Source organism: Leptosomus discolor, chromosome 19 (assembly GCF_034619465.1).
Source record: "Leptosomus discolor isolate bLepDis1 chromosome 19, bLepDis1.hap2, whole genome shotgun sequence".
NCBI classification, from domain to species: Eukaryota; Metazoa; Chordata; class Aves; order Leptosomiformes; family Leptosomidae; genus Leptosomus; species Leptosomus discolor.
This window is the reverse complement of record NC_141409.1, coordinates 5,394,617-5,421,892: the sequence shown is the minus strand read 5'-3', so window position 1 is coordinate 5,421,892 and position 27,276 is coordinate 5,394,617. Positions and strand designations below refer to the sequence as shown.

At 47.7% G+C, this 27,276-nt stretch overlaps 1 protein-coding gene across 3 annotated transcripts in view; it reads right to left on the bottom strand.

Moving 5' to 3' along the window:
• The window catches only part of PAPPA (pappalysin 1), a 177,802-nt gene that overhangs the window by 10,346 nt on the left and 140,180 nt on the right, over positions 1-27,276 (bottom strand). For 2 of the 3 annotated variants that reach the window (XM_086475664.1, XM_009955051.2), the window contains 7 exons: positions 21,989-22,172; positions 19,167-19,377; positions 18,387-18,558; positions 14,861-15,008; positions 12,118-12,227; positions 5,683-5,754; positions 1,713-1,811 (listed from right to left, as the gene is read on the bottom strand). In XM_086475664.1, coding sequence (XP_086331790.1) covers positions 1,713-1,811; positions 5,683-5,754; positions 12,118-12,227; positions 14,861-15,008; positions 18,387-18,558; positions 19,167-19,377; positions 21,989-22,172 — 996 coding nt within the window. Of the gene's footprint in view, positions 1-870; positions 922-1,712; positions 1,812-5,682; positions 5,755-12,117; positions 12,228-14,860; positions 15,009-18,386; positions 18,559-19,166; positions 19,378-21,988; positions 22,173-27,276 lie in introns of all 3 variants that reach the window. The other variant, XM_086475662.1, reaches the window with a different exon arrangement.

Here is a 27,276-nt window from a genome sequence, read left to right as displayed (position 1 = left end):
AGAAATGAACTCCTTCCACTTGCCAAGACATGTCCACTTCCCTTCCCCAGTGTTCCCAGATGGGCCAGAGGCAGCCCACAGTGCTTTACTGGTAAGAGATCTTTGGCTGGACCAAGCAAAAGAAGCCTCCAGCCAAAGCTGCATGAGAAAGGACTGTTCCCTGCAGAGAGGTCTTCAGTCCCTCAGCTGCAGTTGAGAGGACCTTCTTCCTCAGGTGCGTGAAATGGATGATGTTATATGCTGAGCCCAAGCTCCCTCAAGTTTTGTTGTTTATTAATGTATATCAGATACTTAACATACCTGGATTTTCATTCTGATCTATACCTAAATCTTGAAGACAAGGTAAAAATCTCACACGGTAGAGGCTAAAGTTTTCTTTCTTTTCTTTGGGAAACAAGTTCAAAATCTATCCTGATCCATACGAAATATTCCTAACCACAAGCTCCCTCACTCCAGTCACTATCTCTTAACAGTGGTCCGAAATGGGTGTTAAAGAAGCATAAAAAAAGGGAGATGTGTGGAGGGATCCTTCTCCAGGCTCAAGCAGCCAATGGTTTAGATATTCCTGAGCCAGAAACTGCATTCAGATCACAGTGTTCAATAGCCACTGGTGGAGCTAACCTCCACGAATATGCCTACTCTCTTTTTAACTTCAAATTATTTACGTTCTTAATAATACTCTGTGGCAATGCATCCTATCATTGCAATACACATCGTGCAAATAAGCACTTTCTTTCCTTTGTTTGGGTCCTGTTTCCAGGTAATCACCATTTCACCCCCTCATTGCTGTGTGATAAGAAACAGTGGGGTTTATTTTCCTAAGCATCCTCCTGGTATTAAATAATGTTTTGATAAATCTCTGCTACCAACCACTCCCACTGTCTCTTTGGCAAGATTTGCAGGCCCTGGTCTATATGGTCTCTGTGGAGAAGATTCTTCACGTTTTTTCTCAGCCTGCTCCACACCCTTGTCTGTCCCACTCTGTCCTTTTGGAGATGGGAAGGTCAGCAGCGAGCCACGCGCACGTGGGTACTCACGGATCAAAGTACAGACCTACAGCGATTGCTTTCATTTTGCTCTCTGCTCTGTTCCTAATGACTTTTAACCTTCAGTTTCCCTTCTGAGCATTGAGGGCGGACATCAGGAGGGGCAAACATACCCTTCCCAGGGTCTTTGTGTGAAGGTCTCCTGAGCAGCAGGTGTAGCTTTGCTGATGAACATGCCCCGGGGGTTTGGAGGGAACCAGACTTTGCCTATAGAGAAGCTGGGGTTTATTTACACTAAGCACTGGAACAGGCTGCCCAGGGAAGCGGCGGAGTCACGATCCCTGGGAGGTGTTCAAAAAACGTGTAGATGTGGCACTTCGGGAGATGGTTTAGTGAGCACGGTGGTGTTGGGTTGACGGTTGGACTTGATAAACTTAAAGGTCTTTTCCAACCTTAATGATTCAATGATTCTAACACCTCTGACTACTTTAAGAACCTGCCTTGCACAGGTATAAGGCGGGCTATGATGGGAAATGCACATGCATATCAAGAGAGACCTTCAAAATGAACCAGCAAGAACTCAGTGCCTGTGGTGAGATGATACCTGGACTGAAGGTCCTTCTGAGACCTTGCACCTCCCCTATTCAAGCAAAAATAAAATTTTTCCAGGCGCAAAGCAGCACTCACCAAGGAATTCCCAGTGAAAACAGGAAGGGGCATCCCTACCTTTTTGGTCTTGACTGTTGAGGCACAGCAGTCCCCACCATCGTAGTTGCAAAAGGCTCGGTTGTTGATGGAGTCACAGTAGTTGTCCCCCATGAAAGGCTGCAAAAGGAAAAAAAACAGAAAAAGGCTGAGAGCGTGGACATGGATAAAACCTGTAACAACACGTCAGAAGGAAAATACGAAGACCTGAAGGAGCCACATAGTTTGTAACATTACCAACAGCCCTGAAAGGCAAAGGATAATTATTCCCATCTCCCTTCAAAGCAGACAGAAAAAAAAGGACTCTAGATGCAAGGGAAATGAGCCCTTGTTGGCTTTTCACATCCTCCCACATAAGATGATGCTTCAGGAATATTAATTTGACTAGGCCCAGCAACAGCATCAAGGCATCCAAAATTGTGGCACCTTTTGATAATTTTAAGCTAAGCTTCCAAAACTACGTGGTATAAGAAGAAGGTTATGTATAGCAGCAGAACTGGCTTGCTTTTAATAGCTGCACTTTCCACCACAGTTCTCCTAACTCTGCAACAAGTGTCAGCAAAGAGGGCACAAAACATAACACACAAAGAGAAATGGAAGCAGTCTGAGCTCAGCACATGGACCACGTGCTCATTCTCAGACCAGCAGTGACTGCATGTGACCTTGGCCATGACACGTAATCTTCCTCCACTCCACAGCTCAGAGCTTGGATAATGGCAATTATTCAGAGGGATGTTGTGGAGAGCTATTAAGTAAAATTCATACATCACCTTGAAAAAGAAAATGTGGTCACTAATCTGTGCAATGTGATCACTAGTCTATGTGCTGCACAGGACCTGAATTATAATCACAATTCTGAAGAAAAGGCTTGAAACCTGGTGTTTCATTACCCGTTGGAGCCCTCTTGGTCAGTAAGTACTTGGAAGTCAAAACTGCGCCTGATGCTAAAAAAGGCCCAGCACGAGAATCCCAGGCAGCAATAAAAGCTCTGAAAAGGGGATGCTTAGCCAAGAGCACAGTCATATCTCTGTAACACTTCTTACATGCACTTGCTCATGGGGCCATTCCCATCTTATCTGCTCTTTGGAAAATTCAGTTATTCTGCACTGAGAAAAACACACAAGAGACTTCCCTACAAAGAAGGCATCACTGCAGAGAGGGTGGGGAGGCTCCTGGAGGTTTCCTGGGAGGATTTGGCAGCAATTGCAGTACCAGAGTCTCCCTGACAACAGATACCTGAAGAACCAGCCACAAGAGCTTGCTGTGCTGTCCCCAGGCAGAGCCATGGCCATGCTCATCGGTATTGAAACAGACCCTGTGAGTGGTGCAGATGCAGGCTTTTACTGCTGATGTTTTGCAAAGTTAAAAATTTCTGCCAGCGCACAGGAACTCCAGGCGATGACGGCAATTTCGGACCTCAGCAGGAGTACCAGGAGGTGACTGACTCATTGCCTGCCGCTTGTTTAGCTCCACGCAAATACTACAAATGCTGACCAGGAAATCAGAGTTACGGGGTGAGTCTCCTGTCCCTGCAAACTGGCTTAACTCCATTGACTTCCTCAGAGACTGACTGACTTACACAGGCAAAGGCTTTGACTTGCAAACGCCCTTCCATTTAATTAATATGCTAAGAGTTAAAAGGGAATGATTCGTAAGTAGATGGAGAGATATTTTTATGCCAACCTGGTCATATTTAAATACGTGAACTTTGCCCAACCTCCCAGGAAATTTTGTAGGCTTCTCCATGTTTCCTGTGTATTGCCTAGCTGTGCCTGATTGTCAAGGAAGGCTAGACTTTAATTTTCCATGCCTATGCCTGGACCCTACCTCTATGAACACTGGATTACCAGTATAAGAAACTTGTTGAAGAATTGCCTTTCCCTCCAACTGGCACAGCGTAGGCAAGTCAGCCCTTTGGAGGAGACGAATGGGACCAGTAGCATCTATTCTGACTTGGCACCAAAATCCTTATTTGGGAGACTTTGGAGGCCTGGCTGAGGAGGGTGAGGTCTCTACAGGTCTTCATGCATATCCCAGTGCTCCTATATTTTTGGAGGACTATAGAGTAGTCCCAGAGGGACTAGTTTTCTACTGAAACGCCTAAGGTAGCTGCCGAGAAGTATGGGGCTGACTCATAAACCTCTATTCCTACCACTAGGGAGCGACAAAAAATCACATTGCAGCAGCACTCTGGGTTACCACTGTGAGGGCCAGGAGTAAAATAATGCCCCGCTTACAGCCTTCTATTCAGGGAACCCTCCCTAATGCTAAGGATATTAATACATTAAGGATTGTATCAGCTTAATGGCCCAGTAGGCTTATTAGTCCCTGTTTCCACAGTCGTGATAAAAGGCTTGGTGAAGATGGCATTTCTTCTGAAATCTTAATGCCAGAGAACAAGCTCTGGCCCATTCGTAGATCCTGGAAGCATCATGCTCTAAAAATGATGCTAGAGGCCATTATCAATTGTCTGGGCAAAGCCTTCCAAGATGATAGATTGCGCTGCAGTGACACTGCTGAATGAATGATGAAAAGAAGAAAGTTCCTATTGATGCAGAGGGGTCTGGCAATTAACAATGATGGAAGGGAAGAAAATGCTGAGAAAAAGCATGTCAGTAATAATGGCTTCTGGTAAATTATTACATCATTGCAAAGTTTGCCTCAGTAACAACTATCCTTAACCAGCAGGAGAATGGATACCCAATGGTGCATCAGCACCTGAATGGCATTTCTTAATGGTCGCTGGATGTTATTTTAGCTCTCTTTGGAGAATAGGGGCGCCTAGCCAGCCTGCATGAATGCAATGCGTGAGGTGGCTTATGACATTCAAAGCACTGACAGCAGAATGCTTTTCATTTAGGGAACAACTAGACAGAAACTACTACATTGTTGGAGAGTTACTACCCTCTTGGGCCCAACATTTGTATGCGAAGGAAACCTGTCTTTCACTTCAAGACAAATCACGTCGCACAGCAATGTGGTCTAGAGTTCCGTGTCAGATTTAGGAATTCTGTGCCATGTTCTGCCACTCCGGGCAAATAACAATCAATGCACTTGTAAAACTGGGTTACTGGGTGCTGAAAGAAGAGCCAGCACTGCGGGTAGTCAGGAGATGTGGGGTCAAGACACAGCTCTTCTGCTGCCCGTCCATGTGACCAAAGCAGCCATCTATCCCCCTGCCTGTGAGTCACCCTATTTCTAAAAGAGGCATGGAGCTCCCCAGCCTTGCAGAGGGACCATGAGGACTGACTTCTTCACACGGGTGAGATACTCAAGGGCTGGCACGATGGAAACTGCATGAGCACCATGACCCAGAGAGAGGTGCTCCAGCCCTGTTTAACTACTGGAAGCATCTTAAGACTTCTCAGACTTCTCAAAGACTGTTGCCAGCAGAAATGACATCCTTCAAAAGAATTACTTTTTTCAAATAACGCACAAGACTGTAAAAATGTATCACTGCTGAAATGTAACTGCATTTTTCTGATTTTTTTTTTTCTGGTTCAGACAGAGGTGCACACTGGAGGGATGTGTGATTTGCTCACAGTCCAGCTGTGCTGTCCACCCAGTGGTACCATTTCTGCCCCTGGCTTTCCCAAAGTTTATCTGCACATACCAGTGCCCAAAGCCTAACTGGCCTTGGAAAGAACTGGCCTTCTAATAAGATGTCAAAATCAAGAATAAGCAACTGAAGGTTTTTGCAACTTCACAGAAATTCTGGGAAATTCTGACCGTCTAGCCATGTTTTTAAGCTACTTGATCGTTTACCTCCTGTGAGAGTCACCCAGCCATCGGCTCTAGGAAAACCACCAGTTTCACCATTGAGTGTTAGAACTGATGCAGGTGATCACAGTCTGTTTGATAGGACAGTCAGCACAAAAGCCTGTTTGCCTCACTTGAAAAACAGCATTTATAGCCCAAGTGACTGCAGTGACTGTTACCACAACATTTCGAAGAGCAAGCACGGACCACCCGAGCTAACGTGAAAGCTCACCTCACAGCCTTTGACACAATGGATCAGGGAAGGGTGAGGGTACCACTTCAGTCCTGCCGTGCAGACAACGCTCTGGAGGGAAGAAGAAAAAACCCCAACAGGTTAAGACAAAGAAATCAGTGTACAGAAAGTCAGTGTGCTGGCTCCTATGGCTCTGCTGTACTTAACCAATGGAGTTCAGCTCCTAACACCTCTTGTGTTCCCAGGACCTGGCTGTCCTCCAGGTATTTACAAGAAGTGTTGGACTTGACACTTGCAATAACAGAACATTTGAGATTAAAATAATATTTAAGGTTCTCCTAAAATGTCATGTCCAATATTTCATTCATGGTGGGGAACGTGGCAGGGAAAGGCAAAGGCACAGGTCCACTGTCTTGCTTTTGGGTAGGGGGGAGACATTTTAGGAATTAATTAAGGAATTTCTTTGGTGCTGCAAAACATTGTTCTCTTTCACTACCCATCTTAGCTACGCTTCTTCAAGATGCTAAAGGTGAACTTTCAGATACATTTTCACACTATTCTTTAGATCTGAAATGGAAGCACCTCCCACTACATGTCTTCAGAATAACCCCTGGAAAGGACGATATCATCTGTTATGTTGTAGGCGCTTTAATTTCTGTATTTATAATAAATTCTAGAGTGCTTAGTTTTGGGCAAAAATGATGACTAGCCTACCCAATGATGGCACAGCCAGGGCAGCCACTGTTTGCCTGTAGACATGCAAACTTAAATTTTAAAGGTGGATGAAAATTTTGTCCAGTCAGTGGAGATGGTGATTCAATACCATGGAGGTCTAGGAGATAGGACTCCCATCCATTCATCAAGACATCAGTCACAATGTTCATTTTGGGTTATCACCCATGGATGGAACACTACATTGCCCAGTTGGGCATGATGAACACATAGGCGCTCACCCAAAGACAGGGGTCAGGGTTGGGTGGAGGCCTGGGGAAGGAAGGGATTAACATTTGAGAAGACCTGATGCACCAGCCTCCCCTTCCCTTGTTTATTTGAGGGCTAATTTAATCCATCTGCAGGGGAACCTCAGCATGTTTTTACAGTTTCTGTCATTTGAGGCTTACCTGGTGTGTGCTAGAAAAAGGACTTTTATACTATCTGACTTGGGCTGTTTATCTTTCCGATGCTTTCGGATTTTCCACTATTACTCAAGCCCGGCTTGCCCCACCTGCCTCACAACAGGGCCCGTCTGTGTGAGCGGAGAAGCGGCCGGGCGAGGGGGGAGGACGTTGTTTATCCCCTGGGAGGGAGGCTGCAAGGTGCGGGAGCCCTGCGGTGTCAGACGTTCCCCCAGCGCGGTCTTGACAGACAGCTGGAGATTTCCAGGCTGTTGCCTGCCACAAACAGTGAGATTTTTTTACTTTTTTTTCTCCCCCTCTTCTGTTTATTGCACTTCAGAGGAAAAAGAAAGGAAACTTTTCTAGGTTTCAAAATAAACAAGGCCAGTCAACAGAGCGGGAGCAGGGAGAGTAAAGGAAGCAGTTCAAGAGCATTGGAACCCAAGAATTAAACCAAAGTAGAAAAACTCAGGCATTTGCCTTCCGTATCCGAGGCCAGGCAGACAAGAAGTAGAAGTGGACTTCCAAAGAGCATCTCACATTCCTCTCGTAAGAAGCATCAATATTTACAAAACCCCTCCATACGTGTGAATGTGTGTGAGCATGTGGAGCTAACAAAAGGAGACAAACAGCCCTGAAACAGGTTCTTAAGAAAGGAGGTTTCCAAGTAAGGGCAATCCTCACAGAAGTTGCACTGACTACTTTCCTGACCCTCCCAGTATTACAAACCCAGCACCCTTCCTTAGAAGAAGGGATGGAAGGTGAAGTCTCTGCTAGGACAGTGCTCTCCTCAGAGCTCTCATTCAAGGTCATCCTCCATCCCAAGGGCTGCACAGCCTTGGGCTGGACATCCTCCAGGGAAAGGGTGTGCAGCCCCGGGCCACTCTCCATAGTGTAGGAAAGCCAGCTGACTTCGTGTTAGCTTCATCACTGGGCTGGTGGGACGTCCGCATTGCTCTGGAGTGGCACCTGCCAGCGGCTTAGTCCCAGTTACTTCACCCTCTCCTTGGATGACACTTTGCTAGCGGAGACCATTAGAGTTTCTCCAGCTGAATGCAATCCTGCTAACATTCACGGAGCTGGAAGCAGAGTACACTCAGGGAAGGGCCCTCAGCCATGGTCCTGCCTCCTCTTGCTGGTTTTCCAAACCCTAAATTCCCACCATCCAGCCTGTTTGTACCCTCAGGTTGCTGCTGGGTTTTGTGTGGTGCAACAGGATGGGAAAGCGGGGGTGAGCAGAGGGAAAGACTGGGTTGGAAAATTGAGAAATTTGGGATGATTTGGGTTGCTGAGCAACATTCCTGCCTCTTGCGGTGCAAACGGTACACAGGTGCCATGGGGTGCTGCATGGGGCAACTGAGATAATCACACGTACAAAAAGCAAGGAAGGAAGGGTACAGGCAGCATTACTGCGGGACGTGACCAGGAGCTGACTGCGTCAGTGCACACAGAAAGGAAGGTGGACTCACAAGGCCGACACGGGATGCAGTAAGAGGTGGGCGGAAGGACCACATCTGACACGAGCCAGGATAAAACCCATCTGGCCACTGCCTCTGCGAGCCCCATCCCTTCCCCGTGCTGCCACATGCTCCAAGCCACTGCGGTGGCATATGCTGCCCTCATGGCCCCAGCTGCCCTCGTGCATCGGCTTCTGCAGCACAGCCGCCCTCCCGTGCGGGCCGCGCTGTGCAGCCGGGTGTACTGACTTTGGTCCTCTCCCCATCCCAGAAACGCCATCCAGCCACATCTGCGGTTTGGTGGCTGTGACTCCATGTGCTGTGAAGGGAGAGGAAGCTGGGACACGCTCCCACAGTAGGTAACAAAGAGCCAAGAAAGCAAATCCAGCTGTCATTTTCCCCTTGTGAGGGAAGACCTAGTGCCGCCGGTCACGGCGCTTCCCTCCCACGGTGGGACTAACACAATGATGTCAACCGTTTGCGGGCTGCGGAGCAGATTAGGTTTCCCCAAGAGAGGCTCTCCTCTACCTTAGGTGGGTCAAGTGTCCTCCCAACACCCACAGAAAGGGGAAAGGGGAAGGAAGGAGGAAAACTGCAAAGCTTAAATGGATAGGGGAGAATTTAAGGAGAATTCCCATTCACGACTTCTGGCCATCCAAAATCCCAGGGCTTGCAGTGCACATGGGCAAACACATCGCCAGCAGTAGGGCAGCGTCCCAGGCATGTGGAGGGGCCACAGCCACACTTGGAGCTGGGGCGTACCGACCCTTTCAAGACTATCCCAGGCATGCACGTGCTTGCACAGGATTTGGCCTGTTCCTGCTCAGCACAAAGGCAAGGACCCAAATTCAGACAACGTAAGAAATTAGGTGTCTGCTCTGTTTCTCTGCAGTCAATGGGAAAGAGCTGTCAAGCTGTCTTTCTGAGACATTTCACTTTTTTCTCTCCACTGCCTGCATAGTCAGTCTTGGCAGCTCTATCTATAGGTGTCTTCAACAGCTTGCTGCCCCTTGCACACGCGCGGTAAATGGGAAATCATAGGAACAGCAACAGTTGCTCCAAACATGGCTCGCTGCAGAAGGGACACAGAAGATTTCAGGTGAATTTTTTTTTCTTGCTGAAAATACTGATTTGGAACACACTGCCAACTTACACTGATTTCGGCAAACTGTTTCAGGCCCAACAAAGCAACTCAGACTAAACCAGTTCTGGAAAACACAGTAATATTTAGACATTTTTCGAAATGAAATATCTGTTGTTGTTGTTCCTTTGAGAGGACATTTAATTTCTAAGGTTTTTTTTTTTCATTTTCATTAAACAAAAAGTTTAAAACAATCCTTGGAAATGAAATGCTACGTTATGTTCAAACCAGCATGTTTTCTTCTCCAATTTTTTGGTTCACCAAAAATCACAACAACAACAAAGTCACTTTGATTAGGAGAAAACTTTTTTTTTTTAATTTGACAGAACTTCCAGCAAACCGAAAAATCAAGTGATTTGCACAGCTCTGCTCTAAACAACCCTCAGAGGAAGGATGGTTCCCTCTTCCCACTTCACTTCCATAACAGCTGTTGCTTGAGCAGCTACACACAAACATTGTTTTTTTTCTTGCTGGCTCTCCCTGTGTTTCATCTGTGCCTGTCCGCTCAAAGGGAAGCTCCAGAGATCGGTCCTGCCTTTATCTGCTTCTCATACTGCACTCATTTGCACGTTACTTATGCCTGAAATTAAGTAACTAAAAGTGTTTCCTTTGCGTCATTCAAGTACTTTGAGATCCACAAAGACTTGTCGTGTAAATGCAACCAGCTGCTCCCTTTACTCGTACAGCACAACAGCAAGCTGTCACTGACCATGAACAGACACCTATTACTAATGACATAGAATGCATCACCATGGGGACCTTCCCCTAAGGCATCGCAGTCCCGTCTCTCCAGGGTCTCCCTGGTCCCACCAGCAGCAGCATTTCCCCCAGTGGCACCCCACGAGGCACCACTCCCTGGGGCTGACATCCCCTTGCCCGGGGAGTTGAATAAGATGGATGTTTTACAGCCACCAAAAAAATCTCCTCCAGCATGTCTCAGCATCACTCAGCTCCTAAAGGCTCCCCTCCATCTCCCAACACAAGTTTTCAAGCCCAAATCTCACCCTCTAGTTACAAAGGGTTGCTGGGGTCAAACTTGTATCTGCTCACAGCCTAAAACTCTTGCGAGATCCTCACTATCAGGGCAAAGGAGGTCTTATTTATCACTGTGCCCTTGGAAACCATGATTTCTCCTCCATCCCTCACTCCTCTCATCTCCCCCTTTACTACTACATGTTTTCCCTGCTGCTTAACGAGCCCCCCAGAGACCTGCAGGTATAAAACTCGTTACAGCTCCCTCTGTGTACCCGCATCAATAAACGAAGGAGCACAGCAGAGGACGGGAGGGAAGCTGTCACTTTATTTCACCACGAATTACAAAACCACTTTAAAGCCTAGCACTCGGGAAAGGGCTGGTGAGAAACTGTCCCTAATACAGAGATAGGGGTTGTCTTTACATTTCACGCCAGAAACTTGGCAAAGCCTAGGCTTAGGCAGCAATATAATCTTGGCGTCAGGAGTGAATGGGAAGCTGGGAACGACACTGCGAGATTGTCGTATTCTCTGGACTTAAGTTCCCCATCCCTTTCCAGGATTTATTCTATTGCTCCATGTGATAAAGGGAAGTATAAAGTGGCAGAGATTTTTGGAGCAGCTCACTATCCGCAGCCAAGGCCAGATTTCAAAAATCCCAAACCCTGGGCACATATTTAGGCACGTAGAGAAGCAAATAGACTGTCAAAGCTACTCAGGACATGCTGGGGTTGTGTTGGCTGCTTGTTCTCCTAAATGAAGTTCAAGTGTGTAAAACGGACTCCTGCAAAGCCAGGGCCACGGATGTAAAAGCCGACAGTGTTTGCTCAAGCACCATCAACAACCTGCATCCTGGTGAACACACGATGCGCCAGCGTATCCCGCCATACACTTGAGCACGTCCAGATGAACCTGTACACCTGCAGACACACTGTGTAGGCACAAGCACCTGGTTACGTGCATTTCTAGGCAGGAGGGCACATTGGTGTAGGTGGCATAAGGGTTTTCAGGAAGAGGTAGGTGAGTGTGTCTCCCACTGGTACCCAAGTGTAGGCATGAAACCAAGCAGCTCTTCGCTGCAAGTGGCAGGTGTGCACAGGAGGGAGCGTGTGTGCAAGGCGCTGTACACGGGTGTGCATGGCCTCATCAGGGCAGACTGGCACCAGCATGCACTGGAGGACGCGCAGGACGGAGTGCCGTGAGCGGTGAATGCTGCCCGTGCGCTGGCAGCAAGCAGGAGGAAGCAGTGGTGACCTCTGGAAGGGGCTGTGCTGAGCAGGCATCTCTCGCATGCGGGCAGAGGGGCGGGGGGAGGACTCAGCCAGCTCTGCTGGTTCGGGAAATGAAATACCCTCTGTATCAGCTTCTTTTGCCATCCAAAAGCAGTACAGAAAAATGCAGCCCTGTCACCCAAAGAATGCAAAATACTGAACAGGAGGAAGAAAATAAAACTTGGCCAGTGCCCTTTCTCTCACTGTCCATCACATCTTCCTGTGTAATGAATCATGTTTCCAGATCAGACCCACTGGAGGTGCTGAGCACACTGATTTAGGGCCTTTACCTTGAACTGCCTTTCACTGGGAAATCACAGAAAGCAAGCAACTTGGAGAGAAAGCCACCACGTTACCAGAACAACATGCAAAGACACAACAAAACCCAGGAATTCTTCTCTAAAGGGCAGAATTCCTCATGTATTCCCCTCATTGAATGGACCACAGGTAACACTGTTCACTCACGGCACATAAACATGCAACAAGGGATATAGTTAGTGAAATCATCAGGCACTGACCTTCACTCTTTGAGGGTTCATCCAGTGCTGGATGTCTTGCACCGTCTCATTCACGCGCAGGAGGATGGGCTCGTGACTGTGATCCAGACATGAGGTGGTACACTCCGTGCCTGCACAAAACACAGAGAGGATAAAGCTAAAGGATAAAACAAGCAGCTTCTGACCCTTTCAGCATCCTTCCAGCTGAAGGACAGGATTAGGGCTCGTTTTTCCTAAATTGCAATTAGCGTTCAACCATAACTATCACATATCTCCTAGCCACACGTGAAATGCTGAGTACAACCCTGCATCTCAGCAGGAGATTGTGGGGGTGGCAGATATTCCAGGGCCTTTTTGTATGAGCTGCATATCTAGGTATCTCTGGCTATTAACTCCAAGAAGAGGGTCAAGTTTTGTGATTTCGGATCATCAAGAAAATGTAAAGGTTCTTCCATTTCAACTGCTCTTTCAAGCAACGGCACTGATTAAGCAGAGGCTGTGGAACTCATCTCACCTATGACATGACAAAAACCTACTGTTTGATCTGTCAAATTTACAGACCTTCAATAATAATCTTTCGGAGGATGACCAAGCCTAATGATACTGCAGACGAGCTATCACCTAAGTCCCACAGTTGATAAGAAGTACGCAGAGAGGTAGTGATGGCTTTGTTCACACATAAACCTGCTTTTTCTCTGATTAACTGTCATGCCCAGTGGGAATCCTGTCCTTTCTTTATTAAAACATGCTGCGATACTCTGCAGCAATATCCCAGAGCCCTGTGGTGACACAAGTGTAAGCCCTAGTGTGTTGGACCATTACCATTTCCCCCCTGGAAAATCGCTCTTGAATGGCACAGCTGCTGCAAACATGTCATTAGGATTTCTGCACTCCAATCAGCGCTGGGGGAGGAATTAATCTCCGCATTGGTTTGGAGAGCTGAACCTTTGGCTCAACACACACCTCAGCCTGGAAGGGCAGATTAGGTGTCTGAGGAATTACCGAAGGTGTGTGGGATTCTTAGTGACCACGACTGGATGCTATTATTCTCCCCACCTGCTTCTGCCTTCTCATGTACTCCCACATGGAGGAGTCAGCGGGAGCAGAGCAGACCTGGGCTGTTGAGCCAGCAAGATGGGGAGCGCTTGGGGTTTGTTTTGGTTTCCCAGTGCACGTGGTAGTGGCTCCACGGACCCGCTGGGTGAGGCCCATTGACACCAGCCCCACTGTGAGCGAGTGGCAGGAGAGGACGTTGGCCAGGCTTCCGAAAACACAAAGAAGAGAAGAAAACCTCGACAACCCAAAAGGTGGTGCTGGGCGAGGCTAACAAAGCGTGTGGTATGTCTCCATCTGCTGAGGACAAGAGCCAATGGCCGCTGTGCCCTTGTCGAGCGTTTCCTCCCTCTCCAGCGAGAGCCACGCTCTTGTGGAGGATCTGGCCCATGAGTCCCTCGCCTCCATGATGGCTGCATGGTCCCAGCCCAGGAGCAGGCTCACCAGACCTTGCATCTGGGGTCGGCACCTGCTGACGCCGCCCCGGCAGGGCTGGGAGAGCACCGAGGGCTGGCAGGCAGCTGCAGACCCTCCTGCTCACAGCACTGAGATGTTCTCCTCCAAACCAGGGATCAGCATTTCTCTCCTTGCAAAAAACCTGGCCGGCCCCAGGAGGTAATCTCGTCTCAAGGGTAAAACGCCTCGCCCCAGCCTGCTTGCCGCTCGCTCTCCTGCGCTCCGCCACGCTATTTACGCTTACGGAAAGGAGCGGGTCGGAATTGTTTTGATATATGATCTGTAATTGGCATCGTTACAGAGCGGTGATCTCATCCAGGTCGTGTTCTCCTCCCCAGGGAAGGAACGCAAGGAGACTCGTGGTCCCTCGCATGGCTGCGATATAATGAGGGAGCTGCTCAACAAGGAAATTTCTCCAAGTTCAAAGGGACGGGCGGAGGGAGGAGGGGGCTGGCAGGAGCTGGGACTGGGGCTGCAGGAAGGGGCCTCACAGGTCTGTGTGGGCTGCAGCCAGTGCAGCTCCTGTTGCAGCCCTTACAGCAGGCAAAATCAGGGGCTGAAAACGCAATATCATGTGTACAATCCAGTGTGTAGCCTAGTCTATCCCTCCCTCTGCCTGGGTGACATAGAGCAAAGCCGAGCCCAGGAAGTCATCGCCCCTTGCAGAGTGACCAGGCACCCCAGAAGGAAGGGGGAAAACATACCCTCACAACAGCTTCTAAACAACTGTCATACCAAAGGGGATGCTCAGCCGGTCTCACATTCTTTCTGGAGAGACCTGAATTATCCTGTGCTGTGCTTCCCTGCCAGCTTCCTGCCTTTCAGCCTCTGGAGCGCACGTGTGTGTATGTGGTTGAAGGAGGGGGACATTACGAAAGTGTCAGAGTGAATGCAGGTACAATCTCTCCCTGTGTTTGTGAGTCCCTGGCACAGTCCGGCATGTTGGCTGCCCATTAAAACCAGCTGGCCAGGAAGGGACATGATGAAACTGGAAGCACTTCAAGGAGCAGGCAATCAGAGCATGTTACAGGATGCCTGGCCTCCCAAAGCTTCATGTTTCCTAAAAGCAGTTCCTCCTGTAGCAGCCTCTCGCTCAGGTGAACAGGTCCACAGCAGAAGGTGACTTCAAGGACTGCAGGCTCCTTCCTTCCTCCCTCTTGTTCCCATTCTCTTCCTTAGCTCCTGTCCCGCTGCTCCCCGCTCCCGTCTGAGCTGCAGCTCCCCCGGCAGATGGCCAGGGCTGATGCTCACAAACCTATGCCGTAGCCGCCGGCGCACTGCAGCTTCAGGTGGCTGTTGAGCTGCGTGGGCAGCGCGCACTGGCCCTGCATTTCCCTGCAGAGATGAAAGGAGCCGCTCCAGGTGCCATCCTTCCGGCAGTGAATCACGTTGCTTCCACGGCCCTGGGAACGAGAGAAGGAGATAACGAGGATGGTCACAAAAACAACAGCAAGGACAGGCTGAGAAGGTGGAAGCGGGTAGAGTTCAGCTGGGAGCAAAGTTGTGCTGAAGCTGGAAGAGGCCCTGGTTGGGACTGCCAGCCCTGGAAGGCAAGAAGTTTTCTTCCAAAGAATAAAAAAAAAAGGAAACCTGCGTTGATACAAACACACACATGCCTCTTCTGTGCAGGGCAACGTCTCTACAAGGCCCTTGCAAGGTCTCTACCTTAAAACAGACGCACTCCAGTTGCAGTAAAGGTGTCTTCACCCCATTTGCCTTCTTCCTTGTTGATGAGAGGTTTGCGTTGAATGCAGACAACCTCTTCCCTCTTCCCACTTTCTAACTAGTTGCATCATCTTTGTCTCAAAAAAGACAGAATCCCCAATGGCCGTCTGAAGGAGGAAGGAAAACGGGACACGAGCACGGATGCTTAGCAGGGCAGAACGTGCTCTTTGGAGCTTGGCTGCCGTGAGTGACAGCAAGCGAAGAGGCCGAGACAGGCACGCACAGAGGCAGGTGGAAAGGAGAAAAAAATCCTCTGGTGTGGGAATGGGCAAGGAATAGAATATGACATTTCTCTTATAGAAAAGATTCTCTGTACGATAGTGAAGAATGAATACCAAAGTCCGAGGGGAAATATCATGCCCTTTAGAAACAACAAAGGAGAGCACAGGCAATCTTTTGTCAGATCTATCCTCATGGCATTGGGGATTTCTGCGCAAGCTGTTCTGCAGGATCTGCGAGCCCAACTGCCATGGGGTAATGTGGGACATTCAACAGGAGGATGGCTGGTGTGGCCGGGCTCCAAACCTCCCGCGGGGGCCTTGCTGGGTGGGAGAACCATGCAGGATCTCTGCTTCTCCTCACCCGTTTTACATGCCAGGCATGTAGCCTGCTATCTACCCACCCTGCTCTTGGAGACTGTGCTGGGTATCTTTGGGGGTCATTTACTGCGCTGTCTGGGCTTGGATCCCAGGAGGGCTACTGGACTTTTCTTAGGAGCTCTTCCCCATGACCCACACCCATGGTTGCACAGGGACGTGAACAGGCCCCTGGTACCGGCGTGGAAGATTGCACAGCCTTCAGTGTTAGTCTCGTGCTTAATATCCTAATGTTTTTTTTGCTCATCTTCGTTGATGAACACAATGTTTAGTGAGACACAAAGTGGTCTTACCGGCAGACCACTGCGTGGGACCTGCTTCCCCTTCTCTAGACATCTGGCCATTGCCAGAAGTAATAAGAAAATCATATGAAAGGATAATGGACCAGATGGACTCGGGGTGTGATCCAGCTTGGTGACTCTCACCTAAGGGCCAGTTTGGCAGAGACTGATTCATTTAGATCTGACTATTCATATGATTTGTGCACCATACTCAGAAATAGAAGACCCTTGCTCTGGGTGCCAGGGGAGGTACTGGCTTAAATGACCATTACGTTCCTGGTGATTAAGAGATGCCATATGTACAGCTGAGTAATGATCTTTCAGCGTGGTGACAAATTCAGGAAGAGATTGCTAAGTGATAATTAAGCACAGTTTTCTGTTTTAGCAAGTGTGGTGCACTTCCATTGCAATTTGCATGCCAGGGTTCAAGCATGATTATTAAAGGTGAGGCATGAAATCTGATTTATGTTCCTGGGGCTGGCTGTGCTTGAGGGTACTACTGTACAGTTTCTGCAACATACTCCGAGATCCCAGGATATCCATTGCTATAGTAACATACTGTCCATCATTCCCTGACCTGCAAAATCTCTTGTGAAAATCCCTGCTGGGTTTCTTTCTTGGATGCAACATGCATTATCACCTTATATAGCTGAGAGAGACTTAGTGGGGTTTAATCCTTAAATAATTAACACCTCTCAAGTGGTTCTGGCTTGTGCCAGGAGTCCTCCCTCTTTTTCTGTAGTCTATTTTCTGGGATATCTGGAAATACCCTTCTCTGCAAATCCCTTTCTCAAGATGTTATCTGCTCCTTCGCTCAAGGTGCTTTCACAGCTGAACAGTCACTACACTCTTCCTTACAGTGAAGAGAGAGACATAGCTGTATCTTTCACTTTCCAGAGCTCACTTCATTACTGCTGTAACCCTGACACCACTGCTTGCTCTTCTTCACATCCAGCTCACTTAAAAGCGAACTCAAACCTGTTATACCAGTTGCCATTACCCTGGTGGCCCCAGTTTCCCTGCACTGGTAGCAATGGTACACGTCTTCAGCCACGCTGACTAGTCTGAGCAAGCAGTAGATGCACAAAGCCACAGATGCCATATCCCAGAGCTCTCACCCAAACTGCACTCACGCAGGCAACTTCTCATTTCACAAGGCTCATAACCTCAGGTAAGCCTTATACTATGAAACCTTTTCCAGGTGCCCTGATGCAAAACCCCAGGGCTCTGCCTGTTGTCTCCATGAAGAGGGCAGGCCAACCTGGCAGGGAATGGGGGCAAAAATTGGCTTTTAACGTTTGGAGCAGGTATCGGAGGTGTCTTTCAGATCACTGGCCCTAGGGCAGGGTTGGTCCCTTTTTAATTTGTCCTCAGAATTTGGAATGATAATAAAAGGCCTTTGACAGAGCTCTCTGCTCTCTGCAGTGCATGTAGTAGCAGCAGCTTCTACATCCCCACTTTCTCTTCCCAAGCGTATTGAGCAGCAGTAGCACTGCTGGGAGAAGTTACTTATCTCATAAACTATAATTACCTCTGGTGAGGAAAAGTAAGCATTTCAAACAAGATACTAAAGGCCAGACCTTCTCCTATCAGTGAACACAGCTCCTAGGAAGTCAAACGCAACATGGTGATTTGTGCCAGATAAGGATCTGACTCCTGATGCCAAACGACACCTTCACAGGCAGGAAAACATGACAGCCTAGAGACAGTTCACCTGAATAGTTGTAATCCCTATAAAGTTACATTATTATATGGCACAAACACATATAATGATAACGAGAAAAAGAATTGGAGAGAAAAGTGAGGTAAAATGGAACGAACAAACAGGACAAGGGCGGGTAACTCATATCCTACTTACTTTCATTCATTACTCCTTATTTTCTAGCTAGATCATAGAGCCACCGAGGCAGATGTTTCGGCCACTTACTATCCGGAAACAGTAAGTCATGCCCTGCTAGTCCTCTACGGATAATCGTTATTACCATTACTACTAACAACATTTCCAGGCTCTTCGCAGCAGCTCTCTCCCTCTAATTATCTATTTCCCTTCTCCATTTCTCTGTCTCTGGTCTCAAAAGAGCTCAACAGCACTCGACCCCTCCAAGATCAGGGTCCTTAGGGAACATACGATAAGACCATGCTTGTATGGGCCAAGATAATTTGGATAAGAGAGACTCACCGACTGATTGTCATCATCTTCGCACTTGATCCGGCACTCGCTGTTGAACTGGAAGCCGTTGGAGCACTGGTAGAGCCCATGAAACTTGGAAGGTGGAGGGTCGCAGGTAACGGGCACGCAAGCGCCTGGCAGCCACGTGCCGTCTTGCGTGCACTGGATCTTAAAGGCTCGCCTTTTTGTCCAGGAAAAAACAAGATCATTTAGTGAGTGGCTGAGTCAGCTAAGAGCCTCTAAAGCCTCTGAGCTCTGCTAGCAGGTTGCAGGGGATGGGTGTGCTTGAGCTTTTAACACTTGGGAAAGAAGCCGTGAATCTGCGTCATGAGGTCTCTGAGCAAAAATAACCGTTATTTGCAAAGGCAACACTGAGCTGCCCAGCCTAAACGCCTCTTTTGGCCTTGGACACGTCTCCCAAAAACTCCGCTTCCCAGGCTTGTGGGCTGTGGTTGGTCTGAAGTGGGTTTGTTCAGAGTCAGAAGTGTATGATAGCACTAACCCTTTCCTGCAGAGTTTCAAAGGGGACTCCTCAGGCTGCATATCAAAGGGGTATTTCTAAGGTAAGGTATGTTTTTTGAGCACTGGTTAGGATTTTCAAAGAAGCCCAAGTGAGCTAGGTGCCCAAACCCCCTTGAAACTGCACAGCTATCTGCATGAAGGAACTGCTCAGTAATATTCCCTACAGCACATACAGTCTGTTACAACCAGCCCATCCCTTTGCCCAAATCATTTTAACTCATGGCTTTCTGAATTACGCTGACTGCGTGGCATTACTCTTTCACGTACTTTCTTGCTTTTCTGGAGGATCCAGGGACATGGTAACCTGGTTTGCATTTGTACTTGCAAAACGAGCCCACTTTGTGCTTATCTTCTCGACAACGAGTAGTCTGGAGATCTGCATTAGGGACGATGGAGGGTGCTCGACACATCAGCTCACACAGGGCCTCCGGAAAGGACCACAGCCCATCTTCCATGCAGGTCAAGTTGCTGTTGTTTCCTGAGAAGAACAGTGAGCAAAGTTAACAATGTTCAGCGGGACTATTTTCTTTGAAATGTCGTTACACCGATAATATATCAAAAGCCACCGCAGCTGGTTTGACAAATTCAACTGCGTATGTCCTATGCGTTTTCTCTTTCTAGATGATGGCATTAAATCATTAAGGACTGTTTTCAGATGACAGGCAGACAGTGCTTATTTCAGGAAATGCTATAGCATAGGGGAAACCATACTGGCTTTGTAATCTTTTGTATTTCTCTTCCTTATTTTGTTCTTCTCTGAAAGGAAGCTTGCTTCCTACATCAGCCCCCTCCTCTCCAAAGTTATGGCATTAATAGAGGGTTTGGTGCCATTACATTCTTCATTCTGCTTCTGTGTTATATCTCTTCCCTGAATCTGTCCTTTTTATTTCAATTTTGAGCCTTTTGGAGCAGCATCTGTTAGTATTAGAGTCACTACTCCAACACAATGAGGAGCCATCCTCAGCTGGGGACTCTCGGTCCTTGGGGACTACTGTGATAAATACAATTCATAATAGTCATTAGAGACTCATTTTCCTTAGGAAGCTTTCTTGGCCAGCACCACAAAGGTAAAAGGTACAATAGATCTATTTGCCTCTGCTATGACCTACTTGACTTCAGAAGGTTAAGCTAAAAGTAGCCTAGTCTCAGTGTATTTTACATTCTTTGTTATTTTATACTGTATGTTGAAAAGGAATAAGCTTTTCCTAAGAAACAAAGCACAGCTGTGAGCCACTAACCCTTCAAAAATCCCCAATCCTCTATTGAAATCCCCGAGCATGGCTGCAGGAACTCTTCTCAACCCACAAGGCATATTTTCAACGGTAAGCCAACTTCGGAGTTATCCAAAATAATACTGACAAACTGCTAACCCCAGAGCAATGCCATCTCTCTGAGAGGGAAGGAAGAGAGCCGGGGCATGAGGCTGGAATTCAAAGAAGAAGAAAACAAGGGGCTCTAGAGGGCTCAGGAAGGTATGTGGAGGAGCCCTCCTGCCCTACCCACAAAGATAAGAAAAGCCGCATTAATTCAGCCCTGGCTTTCTCTCTCCCCTCCCCAACTGCAGATGATTGCAGAGGTATTTTGTGCAGAAGGGAGCTCTTTTCTAGAGCACCAGCATGCTCCTCTGCTCTGACTCATGCAGCAGCTCTGCAGACCAGCCGTGGTGATATCATACTTGCCACTGCAAAGTGATAAGCTGTGACATTACCAACAGTGGCTGTCATGACGTCAGTGATTGAATTAGGCATGAGTCATTCAAACACCATTCTCCAGAAGCTTAGTGGCAACATCTATTAGTCATCACTGATGGCTGTACACCAAATGGTGCCTTTACGTCACAGCTCACAGAGTTTCTGGACCAAAGTGAAGTGATGCTACACTCCACAGCTGCACCCCCTGACCTGGGGGTTGGTTATCATCCCTCCAGCTACCCCCGCCAGAGTCATCAGCTGAAGCTCTTGTTGGTCATGAGGAGTGTCACTATTTTCACTGCCCTCTCAAAAAAGTTCCCGGCATTTTCAGTGAAAAAACACCTCTTGTTGAAAATGACCCTCTGAGTGTATGAACAAGAAAAGGGAATTCTTTGATAAAAATCAAGGACGGACCCTTTGAGCAGTCTTAACTTTCAGGGTGTGTTGGTTCCTTGTGGTTACCCTCCTAAGTCAGAGTTAAAAGAATTAAGCAATTGTGTTGTATATGAAGAAATCAACATATCCTTTTACTGAAACGAAGAATACTTCTCATGCTTCTTCTGGGGTTTGCAACGAACCCTAGCAGAAAAGGTGATACCACATGTACAAAACCAGCTTATACAGTGTTTGTTCCTGAGTTGACAACAGCAGTTAAGATTACTCCACTGCAAGATGACAAGTTAATTTGGCTCTAACGCTCCTTTAAATTAACAGTGATACCTTTTCCTGTTTCCTGAAGACCAGATCAAAAAGGGTAATGTGTCAGTGAGCAGAAGAGTTGATGGTGCTGAGAAGATGATGGGGATGCTAGCAGCAAAGCAGCAGGGAAGAAGATGGGGAAGAAAAGGAAAGAAGGCAGCAGAGTGTGCTATGTTTAAGAAAAATAATTGTAGAGTCCTGAACAAGAAGAGGAGGGAAAGATCAGAGGTAGAGCAAGATGAGTTTGGAAAAGCAGAGTGGTGATGGGTGGATTGGGAAAAATAGTGATGGACCGTGTCACTGGGACACAGGACTTTTCAGTCTTCTCCTGCCTTGCCAAATACATGGAGGAGACATAGAAGGGAGACAGACACAGAGAACAGAGAAGGCATGGGAAAGAAGATGAGAGAGTTCAATTTGATTTATCCCCCTGACTTTTCCATGTTTTGGTTGTATGGAAGCAATATTCACTGTCATTACTGCCTGGCCAGCCGTGATCAAGGAAAGGTCAAAGGAAGGTAATACAGAGATGCAAAGGAACTTAACTTCTAATATAAATAAACCTTTCCATAGAGTCTCATAATTCTTCATACTTAAAATATCATGAATAATTCTAAAACAACAGCAACAGTAACATATATTACTAGGAACAGTCTGTGTTAGCTGTCCCCAGGTCACTGCACAGACACCCTCCAATACCTTTCAGAAGAGCAGGAGGTCGGCAAGTGAAGGAGCATTTCTTGCCAAAGGTGGTCCCCTCGCTGCAGTTGAAGGTGGCTGGGTAGACATGGTACTGGTCAGGGACACCGCAGTCCACGGGCTCGCAGGTCACCTGCTTGTTCCACTTCCCATCTGTGCAAGTCATGGTGATGCTGGACTCCATCTGGAAGAAGACACATGCCTACAGCCACCGCAGCCAGCAAAGGAGAGATCAAAACCATTTCAAGCCTGATAACAGCCGTTATTTTGGCTCATGAGTTAAGCAAAACCGGGCCTGATCACTACCATCATCATTTGGACAGCAGCTGCTAGATCCACCACAAGAAACACTGTCAGAGAACCAAGACGTATTTCTGTTGCCTATGGGGTGAGACACCATATTGAAGTGCTTCAATATAAAGAGCGGAGCCCTCCAAATAATCTGGACTCTCGTCCGCATCGCCTCCTGAGACAGGCCGGGACGCCTGCTGCTCTGCCCGGGGATCAGAAAGGTGTGTGCAAGTCTGAGCTGTTTGGAGCTGACAGCTATCCCTGATCCCTGTCCCCTTGGCAGTGACACAGCCACTCCGAGGGGATCCCCACGTACTTCTGAGTAGTCAAACTCACTCTTGGGTTTGATGTAAAAGCCAGCCTGACACGAACCCCTTTGGGACCCCCACCCGAGGCTCTCCCAGGAGGTGTCAGTCACCCTCGGACTGGGGTACCATGGGAGGTGGCCTGGGCCATGTCAGCACTGTGTTCAGATACTGACAGCTGCTGTTATGGCTTCTGCTGTCAGATGGCCCTGAGGCTCCAAATGAACTCGGGGCCCTGCTGCCCTGGCACCGGGGACATGCACGTCTGAGAGACAGACTTTTTCCTGGAGGAGTTTGGAACGGACAGACCCAAGAGCATCCTGCCCATACGTTCACTTGGCACTTGAGAGGTTGAGTACAGAGTCAGTGCCTGTGCTCTGACTTCTCTAATGTCACTCTACTGCCATAGCTATACAGAAGCTGCACTTCTCTGGATTTGAGGAATAATCCAAACAATGCAGCAGACTGAAATCCGGAAGTGCTAGGGAGAGGGGAAAAAAGGGGGGGGAAGGTAAAGGAGCCACCTGTCCAAGGCTAAGATGAAGAATTTACTGGGTGACCGAAGGACAAACAGATGTTGGCAAAGAGAACAGAATAAACAACATATCCACTTTCTAATTAAAAAAGGAAAATTATTAAAAACTAGAAAAGAAGAATCTGAAAGTAGGACTCTTCCCTCCATACCAGAATAAAGAGAGGGACAGAAGAAAACAAAATGTGAGAAACCCAAACAGGAGAAGGGGAAGATACCAGCGAGGAATCTGACCAAGCCGTACAGCAGCACTCCTCTGCCTCCAGGGAATATTTTATTCAGGGCTGGTACGCTCACAGGAGATTTGCACCGCCGGCCATTGATCTGAGTTTATAAAAGGAAGGGGAATTTTTCTAGCACACATCAAAGGGACCTGGATTCCCTTTTCGCAAAAACACCCTAATGGTTTCAACAGAAGTTCAGACCTGTCTCCCTTTGATATATGGTTGCATTCAGAATGGAAAAAGCAGTCCCAGAGCTGAGAAACTGGACACTTCCCAAGTGGGCACAAAACCCCTTTTCTAGACCGTGGAGTTTATTTAAACAGGGAGCACTGCTGATGGAAAAAAATGTCTTTTCTACAAATTTAGAGTAGCACATTCTGGGATTCTCCGAGCGCTCAGGTGAAGCGACGCTCTGTGTTCTCATTCCCAATCATTTTGCTCCCCAGTGGCTATTAATTCCACCTCTGCTGCTTACCAGAACACCTGCACCATTCAAAAGCATATATATTCTGTACACAGTTGATGACTAGAAGATGCCTGTGCTTCCATAAAGTTGTGGTGTGATGGCCACAGCAGAAGGGATGATACAGCATATACAGACACACAGCAGCATCACCACCACATTTGCATCCCAGGTTGGGCTGCTTCAGCATTCAGCAAAACCTCCTTTACCCTCAGCAGATGCTATCACCAAATCACACTCCAGCACCGTGGCTGCTGGCACCTCAACAGCAGCAGGTTGAAACATAAGACCAAGCTATCGATGTCAGGGGCTACCCAAACGCTATGGAAAAGACACAGGTCTCGCACTGTATCTTGCTGGATGCTGGAACCACACTGAGCACAGGGAAGCTCTATCAGTGATAGGAGATTTAACTCCAAGAATTTAGTTATTACAGTTGATGTGATGTAGTTTAGGAATAAATGATTGTTCCTACTAGCTGATACTGGCTGCTGAGACACAGTATGGTGCACAAGGGAGTTTCTCTAAAGACAGGGTTGCACACCAGATGTACCTCTACAGAACATCGAATAAACACTGCGAATTCAGAATCCGGAATATAACACAAACCTTTAAACAGAAGCAATACCCGTGCATGACAGTCACACCTTACAGAAAATGGGCAAGAACATTCTGCCCAAGCTAACACTTGTGAGAGCATTTCAGCTGCAGCCATGGTCTTTCAGCTTAGCAGAAACCTGCAGGATACTATAGCCCACTGAAAATGGGGTGTGCCTGGGGTCACCCCTCCTTGGAAGGGATCCCCCCTCCTTGGAAGCAATCCCTCAGTACAGCTATACTCCCACTGCACTGTATGTCTGCACTGTTCTAGCCCTTGATGTGAAAAAATCAGTCTCTCCACGTTTTCATCTCCGGGTTTTTCCCCATGGTACTTTCCCAACAAAAACACTAACCAAATCTGGAAGAGTCACCTCCTTCCAGACCCATATGACTTTTCCTCTTCCTGGCACACTGGCACAGCCATTCCCACGCAGAGAAGCTGTGCCCGGGTGGGTAAGACCCTGGCTTCTCAGCTTTTCCCAGTAATCTGTTCCACACTTTGTATAATGAAGCTGAGGTTTTCAAGGTCAGACATAACAATGGCACATTTTAAAGTGTGTCCATCATGTCATTGCTTCAAGCTATAGGAGCACATGCATTTTTGCAGCAGAACATAGCAGAGAATGTTGCCTGTAATGAAGAAAAAGACCAGTGGCTTTGATTGAAAGCACAGAGGACAACCCTGCCATGGAAATTATTGCCTATGGCACCCACCAGCTTCCAGCTTCTCCCTCTTGCAGTGTCCCACCTGAAGGACAGCGGGGGCAGGACCCCAGGCTGCTGAGCAGGAATGCATCTCTCCCCAACACCACGCTGTACCTCGCGGGTATTTCCAATGCACTCAGCCTGAGCGCTGCTGCCTTCGCATCTGGCACTGGGTCTCAGCAGCAGCATCTGCATCCACCTTTGCAGATCTCCCACCCGAAGCCTGAGCAGGCACGTGCCTGTTTCGCCTGTCTGATCTGACAAGGTCACCCAGCTCACAGCAGTCCATACGAAGCACTTGGCTTTCTCATCTGGTTTATTAGCTGTCACTTTGGGCAGTTTGTGCTGCTTTGACTGGCACCACAGCAACTGCTTCCCTTCATGTCCTGCCTTCCAAAAGAGGCTCACGCAAGGAGGGAGGGCAGGCAAGGAGGAGAAAAGAGGGGGGGAACAAAAGGGCCTCCAAAGATACAGTGTGCAGTACAGTGAAGAGGATGCAAACTTAAACAAATCTGGTGCCAGAAAGATTTGTTTCTTGGGACTTTTAACAGCCTGGGAGAATTCATGTCTCCTTCCTGCTGCCCAAGATCCCAGCCGGCTCCTTCTTCAAGCGATGCTTCACGTGTGAAGTTTCCTCTCCTTAAAAATGAACAGCTGTGCCCTCCCCTCTAAGTATTCTTCCACTTCTGCCCACTACTGTGCCTCTAATTGAACCCACATGAGCCGCGCTTTCTTTTCCTGGCATGATTGATGATGCCTTTGCACAACATTAGGGAGCTGCTGGGTTTTAAATAACACCTCTTGACCAGAGCAGCAGTGGTGGTAGCTTCAAGGAGAGATGACAACAAGTAACTGAATGAGCGGGGCTTTCAGTGAAGGACAAGGGGGAGGAAAGCAGCGAAAGACAAAGAGGGAAAAGAGGGAGAACAGAAGAAAGAGCGATGGAGTTGTCAGGGGGGGTGGGAAGAAACTGGGGGGAAATGAAAACATCCCGAGATCTTCTTTGTGAGAGAGATACGTGAAGGATTGTGCTCCATCACTATGCAAACCCTTTCTTGTTGTTGTCGCTGAAGCCCCTAAATGAGGATTAGAGAGAGCCCACAAGAGTCTGTAAACAGCTCAGCTTTTTTTTTTTTATTTTCAAACAGCAAACAGTTTCTATTGCACATAGTGCTGACAGTTTTCAGGGTTTGGTGATTTTATGGAGTTTTAACAGAATTTGGGAATGGGAGCTTCTCAGAGAGCAGAGATGAATGATTTTTTTCCCTAAGACTGATTAAAATGGTGGCTTCAGAAGACACAAAGGCCAGAAACTGCAGAAACTGTTAAGATGATTTTCAAAGACCCCTCAGATGTAAAAGATTGATTTGAAATGTGACTTGTGCCCCTACATCTCTGAGGTGCTTTTGAAAATTTTGCTTTTAATTCTCTGTTCCCCCGTTTTTTCCTGCCTTTCAGTGAAATATAGAAGACAAATGTGGTTCAGATGCTAAACCAGGGTGTTTTCACTGGCCTGTCAATCACCATCAGCACGCAGTGGTCATGGGCCACTGATGTTCAGTCTGCTCCTTGAGACATTGCACCTCACCTCAGCCTCCTTCCTACCCAAGAGTGTGAAACATCAGCATGTGCGAAGCTACTTTCTTTCCTCCTCTTCCTCGTACAGCTCCCCTCCTCGGTCAGTTAAATGAGAAAAAAATAGCTCTAGACCCTCAAATCAGTCAAACAAGCAAAATATCCAACTAAATGAAACAACCTACAGCTTTGTGCAAGATTCCTCAATCACGGCAGGAAGTCCCTCTGACCACAGATAACAACCCGCATGCCCTACGTCATCTCCAAATGCTTGTGCTCAGAAGAGGAGCTGAAGCTGGGAAGCAACTGTGGAAGGAGCACAATGCAATTCAACACAACACAATATGAGGAACCCAAATCACAGACTCCAGACTTTCTTGGGTAATTAATTTCTTGCACACATGTTCCAGAAGTTCTGGCTTGAAGCACCTGACACAAGGAAATAAAGCAAGACGATACAGAAAGAAACTGCCCGTTCCTTTTCAACAGCTCTCCGAAGCACAGGAATAAACTTAAAGCATGTGTTTAATGTGCTTAGCTGAACATGGATACCTCTAAGATGCTCCACTCCTTCCCTGATTTGAACAGTGAAT